The sequence below is a fragment of the Triturus cristatus genome, chromosome 3_1 (genome assembly GCF_964204655.1).
Source record: "Triturus cristatus chromosome 3_1, aTriCri1.1, whole genome shotgun sequence".
In the NCBI taxonomy this organism is placed as follows: Eukaryota; Metazoa; Chordata; class Amphibia; order Caudata; family Salamandridae; genus Triturus; species Triturus cristatus.
Window position 1 is genome coordinate 655,314,056 of NC_140583.1, and position 13,807 is coordinate 655,327,862.

General features: G+C 44.5%; 1 protein-coding gene across 4 annotated transcripts in view; it reads right to left on the reverse strand.

Annotated features, from left to right (window-relative positions):
• Positions 1 to 13,807, reverse strand: part of GOLM2 (golgi membrane protein 2) — a 523,755-nt gene that overhangs the window by 320,875 nt on the left and 189,073 nt on the right. For all 4 annotated transcript variants that reach the window (XM_085644687.1, XM_085644686.1, XM_085644685.1 and 1 more), the window contains exon 3: positions 2,995 to 3,097. In XM_085644687.1, coding sequence (XP_085500813.1) covers positions 2,995 to 3,097 — 103 coding nt within the window. The remainder of the gene's footprint in view (positions 1 to 2,994; positions 3,098 to 13,807) is intronic.

The following is a 13,807-nucleotide window of genomic DNA, read 5'->3' on the forward strand; positions in this document are numbered from 1 at the left end:
CGCGGGATGTGGCTGGAGCCGCCAATGGAGGTAGAGGTTCATTCATTGGGATAATTCTTGAGATTAGTCAGGTTGGGGGGGCGCCGGGTAGGGGGGGAATACGGGTGTGTGTTTATTATTGTGCTATGACTTTGTTGCAGGATATTAAGGCTGTAGTAGAGACCGTATGGATATGGGGCGACGCGTGGGGAGGGAGGCGTTGGGGGGGGGGGGGGGTTAGTAGTATTTGGTTGTGTATTTTTATTACATTCTCGGATGACATGCATAAAAGTAGATTGCTTTTGTAACATGATGCAATATGACTTCACTGAAGACTCTGATATACAGGGTTCTGTGATATGTATGCAATCGGCAAATAAAATACGTTTTTTTTTTAAAAAGTGAGCACAACACAAATTAAATAATAGGCACAGAAACTACTTCACAATAAAGTAACGGACGCAAAGACGACTTCACAAAATAATAACAGGCACAGGAACGACTCTACCAAGTAATACCAGGTACCGCAAAAAGACAGTCACGAGGCATGGAGGAGGAAACAATACAGCAGGACAGCAGTGAAGGGGCACAAAGGTTAATCAAGAGGGTGGAGGTTGATCAACTTAACTCAGAGAGCTTACGGTGGCAAGGGAGAGCTGGCTCAGGGACCTGCTCAATGGAGTCACACTGCGGCCTCTATATAGGTAGGTTCTGGGAGGTGTAGGGGCATTAGGAGGGAGGGACCGGAGGGAAAAATGAGCGGCACGATCAGGACAAGCATAACAGTGAAGTAATGATAAGACACAAGAACAAATAAGAATGCAGTCAAAACTGAGCACAACACAAATTAAATAATAGGCACAGAAACGACTTCACAATATAGTAACAGGCGCAGAGACGATTTCACAAAATAATAAAAGGCACAGAAACAACTTTACCAAGTAATATAGGGCACTGCAAAACAACAGTGATTGGGCACGGAGGGCAAAGCAACACATCAGGACAACAGTGAAGGTGAACGGAGGGCGAAGGGTGCTTAGCTGAACTCAGAGTTAACGGCGGCGAGGGGGAGCTGGCCCAGGGAGATGAGTATTTCTCCACTTATATTGCAACTCCAGGTCTGCGAAAATGCAAGTCATGCTATGCAACATCCCACTACTTCAGTAACTGTCTTATGTTGTCTATCTAGCTATGTGTTAGATACATTATTACAATACACTATCCACATAATCTCTCCTGACAATTTGTCCCTAAAAATAGCCATTTGTTTGGAATGTTTCTCGACTGGAGTTAGAAACGGGGGTGGCTACCAGTCTTACCCTACATCCATTTTACCCATAAGAATTGTATATCTGACTGTTTCTTTAATTGGTTATCACTGCTGCTACACTGAATGCGAGATCTCCCTGAACAGCAACCCTCTTACCTTCTGTTTGGCTGATACGAAGGATTGTACAGGGTATTATTTCTATATCAAATGGAGCATCTTTGGTGACTAAATAGGTTTCTCCTAAGCAAATGTTGCCGGGAGATTCTGATAAAAGGATTTGCCAGATTTTGCATAGTTTGACTGTGGAGTTTAATTACTTAAAATGCAAAGTGATTAGGCGTACCATCTAGTTGTAAGGTAGTAGTCGCTCATTTGAAACTCTCCCCTTCCATTCCTTAAATTCACAGCTATCCATCTTGGCTGCAACATTAGTAGTTTCCCTTGGTAATGGGATCTCCTCGAAACCAAATCCCTTCCCCACCATCGAAACTTTACATTGAGGTCTCCTAAATTAAAGCTATCAGAACTGAAATATGATGGAAAATTGATACATACCGATAGCATCAGTGACTCCACAGCCAGTCTATTCTCTCATTCCTCCTAGGCCTGGTGAACACATTTGACATGTCTGCGATTCATGGTATGGAATACATCCATTACAGAATCGTATAATGCATTTTCATCTGCATCCTGTGCGCTCAGTTCAGTCTCTCTTTTTTACTAGGCAAATGCCTGCCACCTCCTCTTCTGCTGTTACGACATTGTTCCCATCTTGCTCTCTGGGGGTTTCAGGAATGAGACTTATTTTATACAATGTCAGTAGGATCAGTCTTTGTCAGATCTAACAGTGACTCTCCCTCCTACAAAGGTCAGATTTTGTGGCTCTTGGAAGTTCAATTTCAATATCAGTGCAAAAGGAACTGCCAATCTCTACCTAATTTAGCTTTCCCAAGTCTGGTTTGTCCCCTCCTGGAGGGCTCTTCTTTTATTTAAGGTGTTCTAGAGTAGATCTTGGAAAAGGTGAATTGTGTAATCCTCACATTGTATGGTTTTGGATTGTCTAGCTTCCCATAATCTTCAGTTCTTAAATGCTTCTGAGGATATACCTGGCAAGGATGCCTCTCATTCGGGCCTCGAATGCAGTCTTCAGCACCCGCCCTGTCAGTTCTGATGATGCTAAGATTTTGTTCTCCCGCAAGACATGGTGAAATATGGTTGAAGAGTATACTTCAATGCCCTACCATCTCAGCTTACTTAACATACCTTATCCTAGTATAATCCTATCTTGACCAGTCTTCAAGACCATCACGTGTTTGTCTTGGAGCTCCTTGAAGTCCTCTGGCATCATGGTGAGTGCGAAAGTTGCATCATCCACTGCTGAGTGCATGGTCAATAAAATATCCTCATTGGTGCTCACTTGTTCTCCATTTGCTTGAATGTCCTTTTGCTTCTTACTTGCACAATGTCCAGCATGCCAGTTCTCATACATTCAGAAACCACAGAAGCACACACAATCTTTGCCCCCGTTCACAGAAGCACACTACAGCCCATCCCTAACCTCCATCCCTTACTGCAGTACACCATATGCAGCACTCAATATCTAACTCAAATTGTAACCAACAATCAACTTCAATGTGGTTCACAGGACCTAGTGCCTCACTTGTGCATCCGATTGCTCCAGCACATCACATCCAGCATCCAACTATTTCCCATATCACGGCTGGACAATATGGGGAGCATTATACCTTTCTTTTTCAAGCTTCTTCAAAAGGTAAGTATTGTTGGTCTGCAACTCATGGAGTTGATCTTCACGCTGAAGGAAAGCCTGATTCAAATCAGAGAGTTGTTCTAAGTGAAGAGAAACAAAAGGTTAAAATGAGGCAATAAAATATCAAAAACTAAGGTCAAGTTAAGTACTTTATTGCAGTTGTTAAAATATGAACAATATTGCAAAATTATTATCACGAAAATTACAAAATGCACTGATAGAATTCATATCACAAATGCAAAAATAATTAGGCCAAGTCATAGTGTGTTGTTAGAATTCAAACCTTATACCTGGCTTAATAGATATATTAAAATATGAAATGTAAACCATAATATAAAGCCTGTATTTCACATTTATAAGAATCTATTTCCCTACATTCCCTTTGGATACAAACTAACATTTATAAACAGTAAAATACAGCAGGACTCGAAACAAAAACGTTATTTATTTTCCAAATGCATTATTGTTTGATTGACAACTCGTGGGATAAAATAATAAGAACAGACTAGCATGGTGGGCCATCTGCAAAGGAAATACTTAAATTAGTTCAAACAAATGGCATGGAACCTCAAACTCAAACCAACAACCATTTAAGTATGAAGGAATTTACCTTTCTTATTTAGGCTACAATGTCAGAGTACACTGTTGTATTTGGTCGGTTATGGCAGTAATATCAGCCTTTGCGTTGTACAGTCAATAAAAAAAACTTTCATTAAAAGAATAAAACCATGATGTGCCCTCTGCAGAGAATGTAATATTAAAATAAATCATACACACATGGCATGTGTCCTAGAGGGACAGTTTTTCGGATAAATTCAAATGATTTAAATTCAGTTACCCTGGAGAAGTGTTTGTAATAATTCTAAACAAGCATTGAAAATGCAATATGTCTCGCCTTTGAGTTAAAGCCATTTGCTTTGCTAATGGTATTGTATAGCAAAGCAAATGGCTTTAACTTAATGAAAGGCGAGACCTAATGTTAGTCACTGTCAGTCAGTCCGTGTCAGTCAGTTCCGGTCAGTGTCATTCAGTCACTGTCAGTCAGTGCCAGTCAGTGCCAGTCAGTGCCAGTCAGTGCCAGTCAGTGCCAGTCAGTGCCAGTCAGTGCCAGTCAGTGCCAGTCAGTGCCTGTCAGTGTCTGTCAGTGTCAGTCAGTGTCAGTCAGTGTCAGTCAGTGTCAGTCAGTGTCAGTCAGTGTCAGTCACTGTCAGTCAGTGTCAGTCAGTGTCAGTCTGTGTCAGTCTGTGTCAGTCTGTGTCAGTCACTGTCAGTCAGTCACTGTCAGTCCCTGCCTGTCAGTCTGTGTCAGTCAGTGTCTGTCAGTCAGTGTCTGTCAGTCAGTCCCTGTCAGTCAGTCCCTGTCAGTCAGTCCCTGTCAGTCAGTCCCTGTCAGTCAGTCAGTCAGTGTCTGTCAGTCAGTGTCCGTCAGTCAGTGTCCGTCAGTCAGTCAGTGTCAGTAAGTTTCCGTCACTGTCAGTCAGAGTGTCAGTCAGTCAGTGTCAGAGTGTGTCAGTCAGTGTCAGTCAGTCTGTCACAGTCAGTCAGTCAGTCAGTCATTATGTCAGTCAGTCAGTCAGTCAGTCTCAGTCAGTCAGTCAGTCAGTCTCAGTCAGTCAGTCAGTCAGTCAGTCGGTGTCAGTGTCAGTCAGTCAGTGTCAGTCAGTCCCTGTCAGTCAGTCCCTGTCAGTCAGTCCCTGTCAGTCAGTCCCTGTCAGTCAGTCAGTGTCTGTCAGTCAGTCAGTGTCTGTCAGTCAGTCAGTGTCAGTCAGTGTCTGTCAGTCAGTCAGTGTCAGTCAGTGTCAGTCAGTGTCTGTCAGTCAGTCAGTCAGTGTCAGTAAGTTTCCGTCACTGTCAGTCAGTGTGTCAGTCAGTCAGTGTCAGAGTGTGTCAGTCAGTGTCAGTCAGTCTGTCACAGTCAGTCAGTCAGTCAGTCAGTATGTCAGTCAGTCAGTCAGTATGTCAGTCAGTCAGTGTCAGTCAGTGTCAGTCAGTGTCAGTCAGTGTCAGTCAGTGTCAGTCAGTGTCAGTCAGTGTCAGTCAGTGTCAGTCAGTGTCAGTCAGTCAGTGTCAGTCAGTGTCAGTCAGTGTCAGTCAGTGTCAGTCAGTGTCAGTCAGTGTCAGTCAGTCAGTCTCAGTCAGTCAGTCTCAGTCAGTCAGTGTCAGTCAGTCAGTGTCAGTCAGTCAGTGTCAGTCAGTCAGTGTCAGTCAGTCAGTGTCAGCAAGCGTCAGCAAGAGTCAGCAAGAGTCAGCAAGAGTCAGCAAGAGTCAGCAAGTGTGAGTCAGTGTGAGTCAGTGTCAGTCAGTCAGTGTCAGTCAGCCAGTGTCAGTCAGTCAGTCAGTGTCAGTCAGTCAGTCAGTGTCAGTCAGTCAGTCAGTCAGTGTCAGTCAGTCAGTGTCAGTGTGTGAGAAGTTGGCCTGGTATATGATGTTCACTAGTTTAAGTGGACACCTTGCACCAGTACAATTCGACTCTTATGGTAGTATGTTTAAGACAACCTTTAAAGAAAGCTATCCTAGTGGTAGCTGTGGAGAGCAGCCTTCAGGCCAAGTCTTTAGAGGAATGTAAAGCAGCTTTTTTTACCTTATTATCTCTTGAATTACCAAATGAAAGGACACCACACTGGTATATATATCAAATATACATGTATTTATTACTAAACAACTCTCTACTAATCTCTTTATGAGATTAGAAGGCAGGAACATATGCACAATCAACGTTTCACAATAAGTTAAGCACAAATATGGCTGGGGCCCTAGGGGCGTACCAGACCATATAATAAAAAAGGGACTTAAGAACAACGGGCCCCTGCTCTGGCGCGAAACTGAACAAAGGGAAGTGGGTGTAACCACCCACTCCCCTGACCCTCCCATAGGAGCAGTCATAGAGCTATTCCCTCTCTTTCCTTTAGTATAAGATAGGGAAACCTTGCAATTGCAAATCAGATATCCCTGGACGACGCTCTACAAGAAGAATCCTGGACCTTCGACGTTCCACTACCTTTGGAAGACTGAAGAATCTCCCTTGGAGTCAAGGAGTGACTCTCCTGCTTGGCAGGCACCAAAAACTTTGCATCAACGGTCGCAAACTTTCCCGCTCCTGCCGGAGTCCGAAGTCCCTGCAGCCCCGGAAGTGGATTTCCTGACTTCTCAACGGCCATTGTGATTCCCCAGCAAACCTGAGGCGAGTGGACCCCACGAGTGACGAGGAACAGCAATACCCGGGTACCGTGCACTATTGTAGAGTGCACCCCTTCACGACATTCTACGAACTTGTGCATTGGACCACGTGTGGTCCAAGCCTCCAGCAGGATTTCCCTAAAAAATCAGAGGCCTACCTCGTCCCGAGTGACCGTGGGCTCCTGTGAAGCGAATCCTCACGAGGCGTCTTCGCGATCCCTTGCTGGTTGGCTTGTGGGTCCCCTGAAGACTCTCATCGAACCAAAGGGCTCCCCTGGTTGCTCCAGGCCTGCCCTGACTTACCCTTGCTGGGCGAGTCCGTCAGACCTTGCTGGTCTGCACCACTGACTTTCTTCACATTCCACGAGACTTGCTGTTGCCAAGGCTTGTTGGCTCCAATCCGGTTGCCGACACCTCAGTAAGCTGCAGACTCCGTGGGACAATCCGAATCCAGCTCCTGGTCGTCGTCGACGCCGCCTGGACCTCGTGGCTGAAGAGTCAAGACACCCGTGATCACCTGAAAACACCCGACTTTCATGGGCATCCATCTTCCTGGCCCCGGGTCACTGGCAAGTGACTGTGAACATGGTCCCTTCTGCTTTCAGGTCTTCTTCATCCTGAATCCAGCCTTCACAAGCAGCAAAACTTCTTCGGTTTCCATTGAAAATGACAACGCGGTCCGACACCAAAAGACACCTATGCACCCGGCTTCCCTGGGTGAGGTAACTCATGCACTCCGGTGCTCCTGTGGGTGTTGGCCCTCGAACTACTTACCTTGTAAGTGGCTTGCTTGTAGACTCTCTAGAAGTACCCTAAAACTTTAAAATTTCAACCGCGACTTGCTCCATTGAAATCAATAGGGAACCCGCGGCTGTGTTCTCACACTGCACGCGTCTCCCGTGGGTACTTTACTTACCTGCCTTGGGTGGATTAGTGAGGCCCCAGCGATTCTACAGGCCCTAGGCCTTGTCCCCTTGCAAGCCGACATTCCTAAACCTCTTTTTTTAGCATATGGTCTGGTACGCCCCTAGGGCCCCAGCCATATTTGTGCTTAACTTACTGTGAAACGTTGATATTTGCATATGTTCCTGACTTCTATTCTCAAAGAGATTAGTAGAGTGTGTCTAGTAATAAATACATATATATTTGATATATATACCTGTGTGGTGTCCTTTCATTTGGTAATTCAAGAGATTATAAGGTAAAACAAGCTGCTTTACATTCCTCTGAGACTTAGCCTGAAGGCTGCTCTCCACAGCTACCACTAGGATAGCTTTCTTTAAAAGGTTGTCTTAAGCCGATCTACCACAAGAGTCGAATTGGACTGGTGCAAGGTGGCCACTATGACTAGTGACCAGCATATGCTAGGCCAACTTCTTACAGTACCACACGCAAAAATTCCCACAAACACATGCAAATCCCTGATGACAGTTCGGGCATCAGCACTCCGTTGTGGCCAGACCCATAGAAAACATGTGCACAAATCCACTGCAGCTAAGATGTACTTATACGCAGTACCAGAGGAGAAAGGACCGCAGTGATCTAAATTAACACACCCAAGTGGTTTATTAGATATGTACAACTCTGTTTGAGGTGGACGCGCAGCAGTCGAAGGTTTAATCTGCTGGCAAATGTCACAATTAAGGACATAAGCACAAGTCTGTTTATACAATCCGCGCCACCAGTAACGTTGTTGTAAGATAGTAACAGTCGCAGAAACGCCGGCATGGACAGAAGCCATACCTTCGTGAGCGGCTGTTATCAATGAAAGTCTGCAGTCCGCGTTGGGAATCAATCTGTCACCAACGTCGCTCATTCTCACATAGGGAACTTTATCAGGACTTAAATGATAAGAGTATTTAGAAGGGAATCCCCGAGGGTAATTATCACCCTTCTCCGTTTCAGTAATTGCTGCCAAGATGTCATCATCAATCTTACCGTTGGATCTTGTAACTGCTGCGACTAGATATGTTGCCACTGCTGTTTTCGCTGCCTCGTCAGCTAAACTGTTGCCAACAGCGTGGACACCGACGCGTTGGTGCCCAAGAGTATGAATTACATTCACGAGCGGCAGACGTTGTTTAAGTTCTGCGACTCAAACCCAAAGCATTTTATGCTTGATTGTGCTACCTTTGGAATCACGATACTCATTTTGAGACCAAAAGAATAAATTGTCATTGAAAGACTGAACACAGTAAAAAGAGTCACTCACTATAAGAGTAGTCACTCAAGGATCAGCAAACTCGAGTGCAAGCACCAGAGCACGAAGCTCTGCCAACTGGGCGGTACAATCACCCAATGTCTGCGTGTGCATGACATCAGACTTGAATTCACCATTCACGAAAGTACCAGCCACTATTGCGCAGGCCGCTGAATATGCATGCTTAGAGTACGTCGCCGGTTATGTCGAACTGTCAGTGTAAATGATACAATGGTATTCCTCAAGCGGGCGCGAAGACAGAGGAGCTGGAGTAACAAATTCATACTACAAATACTCCTGAGTCTGAAATGAGGCATCAAAGATGTAAGTGACATTCGGAGACGTCAAAGAAGTGGCCCATTTTATACAACGCGGATGCAAAGCTTTTGAATTTGGTACACTGGCTTTTGTCACTTCCTCTAGGGCAGGATATGGTGCAACAACCAACATGCGTTTCCCTTGCGACAGTGCTCTCTCTTTCAGAATCGCCATCTGAACTGCAGTCAAAACTTTTTCAACAGTGGAAAAGCGCATTTCGGCCGAAGTGTACAAGTGTGACTTGTAAGCAATGGGGACTGTGTCGCCCTCATTGAACGTCAAGTATGTGAAACCCACTGCGCCAGGCACAATTCTTATTACCAGGTTTGTGTGGTTATCACGCGTCAGTAAGTATTTAGAAGCAAGAAGATCAGTCTGCAAAGATTGCAGGATAGCTGTATGTTCTGGCAGCCAGCTCGATTTGGAAAAAGTAGGTTGTACCAAGGCATATAGCGGCTTGATACGCTGGGCATAATCGGGAATGTAAGTACGCCCGAAATGTAAAAAAACTCAGCATAGATTGTAGTTGTTGGAGCGCGCAAACATGTGCATTTCTCCAGGAAGTGAGGTGCTAAACCTCGACCTTCGTTGTTGAGTTCATAGCCCAAAAACAACACTGTATACACTGCAATGTGTGATTTTGCAAAGATGAATTTGTAACCGAAGTCCGCAAACATAACAATGATGCGGTCAACGCGACACAGATGCGCCCATAATTCGTCATCTGTGAGATAGATATCATCAACATACAAGTACGCATCAGGGTCAATGCTCTCCAACAGAGAAACTACACGAGCGGCAAAGACAACTGGACTGTTTTTGTAGCCCACGGCTAATCTTTTAAACTGTTTCTGTTTGCCGCCGTAAGTAAAGGCTGTCCATTGACTGCTAATAGAGGACAGGTTATGGCTTATAAAAGCCATTGGAGATGTCAAGTGTGGTTTTAAACCTTTTTCTCATGAGACTATCAACGAGGGCAGAACTGTGGGTATTCTGTACCGCACAGGTACGAAAATGAGAGTTCAAATGCCGGTAATCCAAAACTAGGCTGTACGACCCATCAGGTTTGGTTACAGTGAAAAGAGGATTATTCATGGGTGACACACGTTTCAATTACACCTTGATATTCCAATTGTTCAAGGATTTCTGCAATGTGAGATCTAGCTTTGCGGCGCATGGATATTGGGGTTGTGGCTGTGGCATAGACCGCAATGGAATCTCATGGCTCGGTGACAATTTATCCCACCCAACCGGAGTACGGTACAACGCCGGTGCAAGCACCTGTGCCCACTCTTCTGCAAAGTTCTGAGCTTGCTCCTTCGGCACAGTGTGCGCGAAAGATGGGAGGATTACCTCCTCCCCTCTGGGAGCTGCCAAAAGGAAAGCTGGGGGCCAGTCCGCCTCTGCTAACAGAATGTCATATGTAGAGGTCCGATTTTCCCAAAAACTCCCTTTTATGGTACGTTGTATGTCACCTTCTATTAAAAGCACTATGTCATATAGTCTGTCAGGGAGAGACACTCTAGTGTCAGCAGTTTCTACGGTAATAAATGTGTCAGTTGCTGTCAGCTTCAGATGTGGACACAGTGCTTGCCGCAGTATTGTAACTTCCGCCACGCTATCTAGCAGCGTTAGTGCCCATGTCAGGTTCCGAAGCTGCGTTCTCACTATCTGTGGCATACCTCGCTGTTAGTGCAGCAACCTTCTTTTTCTGAAACGGGGGTCGCTGACGTGCAAACTCTCTCTGCTTGCCTTTACTGTCAGCCAGGCGGGGTTGCTCACGTCCTTGTTGGGCACTCCGACCTTTGCCACGTTCTACTCAACCGGACTGTGAGACCGATGTTTCCTGTGAAGAACGAGGAGAACGTTGTTCAGGAACCTGAAATCTATCAAGAGACCTAATTCTAGTGCGATCGCGCAATTCATATGTGCGTTCAGTAGTCACTTGTACTGGTGACGCGGGCCGAGACCACTGTTTCTGTTGCTGCTTCCCCTGTTTCTAAGTTTTCCAATTTTGTTTAGAAAAAGCTGGACGGTCGTCTTTAGGAGGCATAACCGTCTGAGTTTGCGGTTGCGCTATTGTTTTAAAAAAAGGCTTAAGCCCTAAACTATTGTAGCCAATGGTCTTATAAGCCTCCGCAATAATTTTCGGTAACTGTCGGGGTTTATCGACGTCGAGGCGCATAGCATTCAACACCTGAAAGTTAACCGCATCCCCCTTGACGTTAGCAAGGATGAGATCAGCAACTACGTCGAACACACCGACAAGCCTCATTCCAACTCGACCGCCGCCTCTGGAGCGTGTTGATCTTGAACACGCTTAATCACGGAGGGCAGTACAGTCATAGTCGGTGTGCCGAAGCACTTCGAGTAGACTGCTGCAAACACTTTACCCCAATTCTGAGAATCATTAACCTCTGGGACTAAGTCTTTCTGCAAACTAATGGTAAGGATCCTGTGTTTTTCCACAGGAGTCGAATTTGGAAATACTGCTTCCAGCTGGTCAAATTTCTCAGCGAGCCAATAAGGCATATCGTCCTTATTCTGGGGGCGCTTGCCCATTACCGAATTAACCATGACGGGACTAATAGTAATCCCGGCCGGGCCAGCTGGTTGCGCCGCAAGTCCAGGTGCCCCCACCTGGACATTACGAGAGACGTATTGCACTAAAGCCCTATGTTCCGTAATCAAGGCGGTATGGAGTTGACGAAAGTCATCCAGTGGGGCTTGCAAATAACAAGGACCTGTCAACCGGAAACAAGAGTGAGGGTGTTGTGGACAGATATAAGCACTACTAAGGCGTCTCAATCATAAGACCAAAACGTTAGGTGCGCCATGTTGTGGGGACTCTGCTCATGCACAGAACTATGCACAGGAAACCAGGACCTCAGTGAATTGTGGTGTACCAAAAAACTCAACTCAGTACCCAGAACCCCTATCCGACTAGCATCAGTGTCTCATTCGTTCTCCGTATCATCTCAAAGCTACCAATGATTAGACAACCCAGAACAAGCGACTTAGAGTACTCTCAGGAATGGTGGGAATCAGAAACACCTTTTCGTTATTTTTCTCATATCATTCCACAACAAGAGTAATCAGAGACACGGTAAAGTACATGCTCTAAGGTGCAGTACTTTGGCTAATATAAGCAGGCAAATGATTAAAAACAAAACCATCAGCATTGTTACAACACCATAGAAAATGAAGGTAGAAATCATAATAAAAATGATGTGGAAAACAAGTCCTATAATACGATGTGAACCACCCTCCCTTGGCTAGATAACTAGTTTTATAAACTAATAGAAGGTCTCTAAGATCAGCGTAGGTGAATCACATCACAGGATCAGCTCTGCTCTCTGTGTCTGGAAAGGTTTTCTCCAAGAGTCTGAATGATGCATGCAAATGCAATATTAAAGGCACCCGAGTTTCAGATATTTGCAGCTGTGTGCGTGTTGTGTCTAGAGCGTGGGCCGATCAACCTGAATTCAACAGCATACATTGTTATTTGAACTTGACGGCTTCTGCACACAGTGTTCAGACTAAGGTCGCGGTGCACGTCTAGGGATGTGAACAATAGACTGTTCTCATGTGAAGAAAAAGCAAGCAAGCAGTTTTACTTGTAATAACAGCTACCTGTAGTGTCGTGTGCAAAAGCAGCCAAGTGGCAAGAGGGCGTTTAGTTTCTAAAACGCTTATGCTAACATAGCAATGTGTGTACATAAAACCCTGTCCTCACTACAATAGTTCTGGCATGTTAATAAGTGAGGAGGTCCCCCAATTGCATATCTTTAAGCCACAAACCCAAATTGTAAAACTGTAAATAATTTCAACGTACCATACCCTAGTTGTTAGATCCAACACATCTACTAGGGCACCCATTTTGTTCTTATCTAAGAAGTAACAGTCCATTCAAATACCGTCGTGGACTAAGAGAAAGAAAATGACTAAAGTAAATTACCGTTTATAAATTCCAATCTAGCCATGTATTCATAAAAACTAAATTGTTTTAGGTTTTCACACTCAATATTTTTAAAGAGCAGGCAAAGCACTGCTATGAACAGTCACTATTGACTGGTACCACAGATTTTACAAAGTCACCCAAAACCAGTTCAGTACCAATTAGCCATTGTAAAGATGGACTGCAGACCGGACCATAAAATGGTGGCCAAAAAACGTGAACGTGCATGTAACTACTGAAAATAGAGAGCTGTTGTCTGATCCATTAGTTCACTTGGTGCAGGTCTACTTAGTTTTACATCTATACATTCTGATAAATAAAGACAATGATGGCATTTACTAGGGGCAATAATATCTTGCAGTATAGCATAGCAGAAGATATTTTAATTGAGCACAATTAAATTGTATACAGGCAAACACTGTATTAAAACAATATAGCCATATACAGGAGCCATTAGCTTTTACTTTCAGATGTTTCTTAAAACAGGCACCTCCATAGTGAGGATCCCTTTTTAAGTCGAAGCCTACTAGACAGTACAACTGTCTGGTTGCGAAAAGACTTCTTTGGGACATTTTGAAAGCTTCCCTTGGAAAGCATCGCCCACTGCTTACCATTGGTATTGTGGTTTGTAACTCGCATTTACTTGCTTTCTACTTAATGGCTTTGTTTTGGGCTGTCCAGCATATCTTTATCCCTCCCATGGAGCATAACCAGTTTACCATTTCTCTGACTTGCTCCTTGTTTTCTTCCATGAGTGCTCCCTTTCTGTAAACAAGCCTATAAACGTTGTTCTTGTCACATTTGCTGTGCATTCAAAGACAGAGGTCATATGTCAGGCTCTGTCATCCGAGGGAAGTTGGTGTTTACTTTTCTTTCTCTGACGTCAAAGTGAGAGGATTTATGTGACAATCTTGCTGCATACTGGGGTTGGAAAAGGAACAGTTATCATCTAGCACACAACAAAATGAATGTCTGTAAATGAAATGTGCACATATTTCAGAATATATCAGATTTAGAAAAGCACAAATGAAGCCCATTTTTTGTAATTCTGAAGTGAGGTGGACAAAATATTTGAATGCAATCAAAACAAATCCATACACTAGGTGATGACATGTCCACACATTGTTTGTGTTCTGT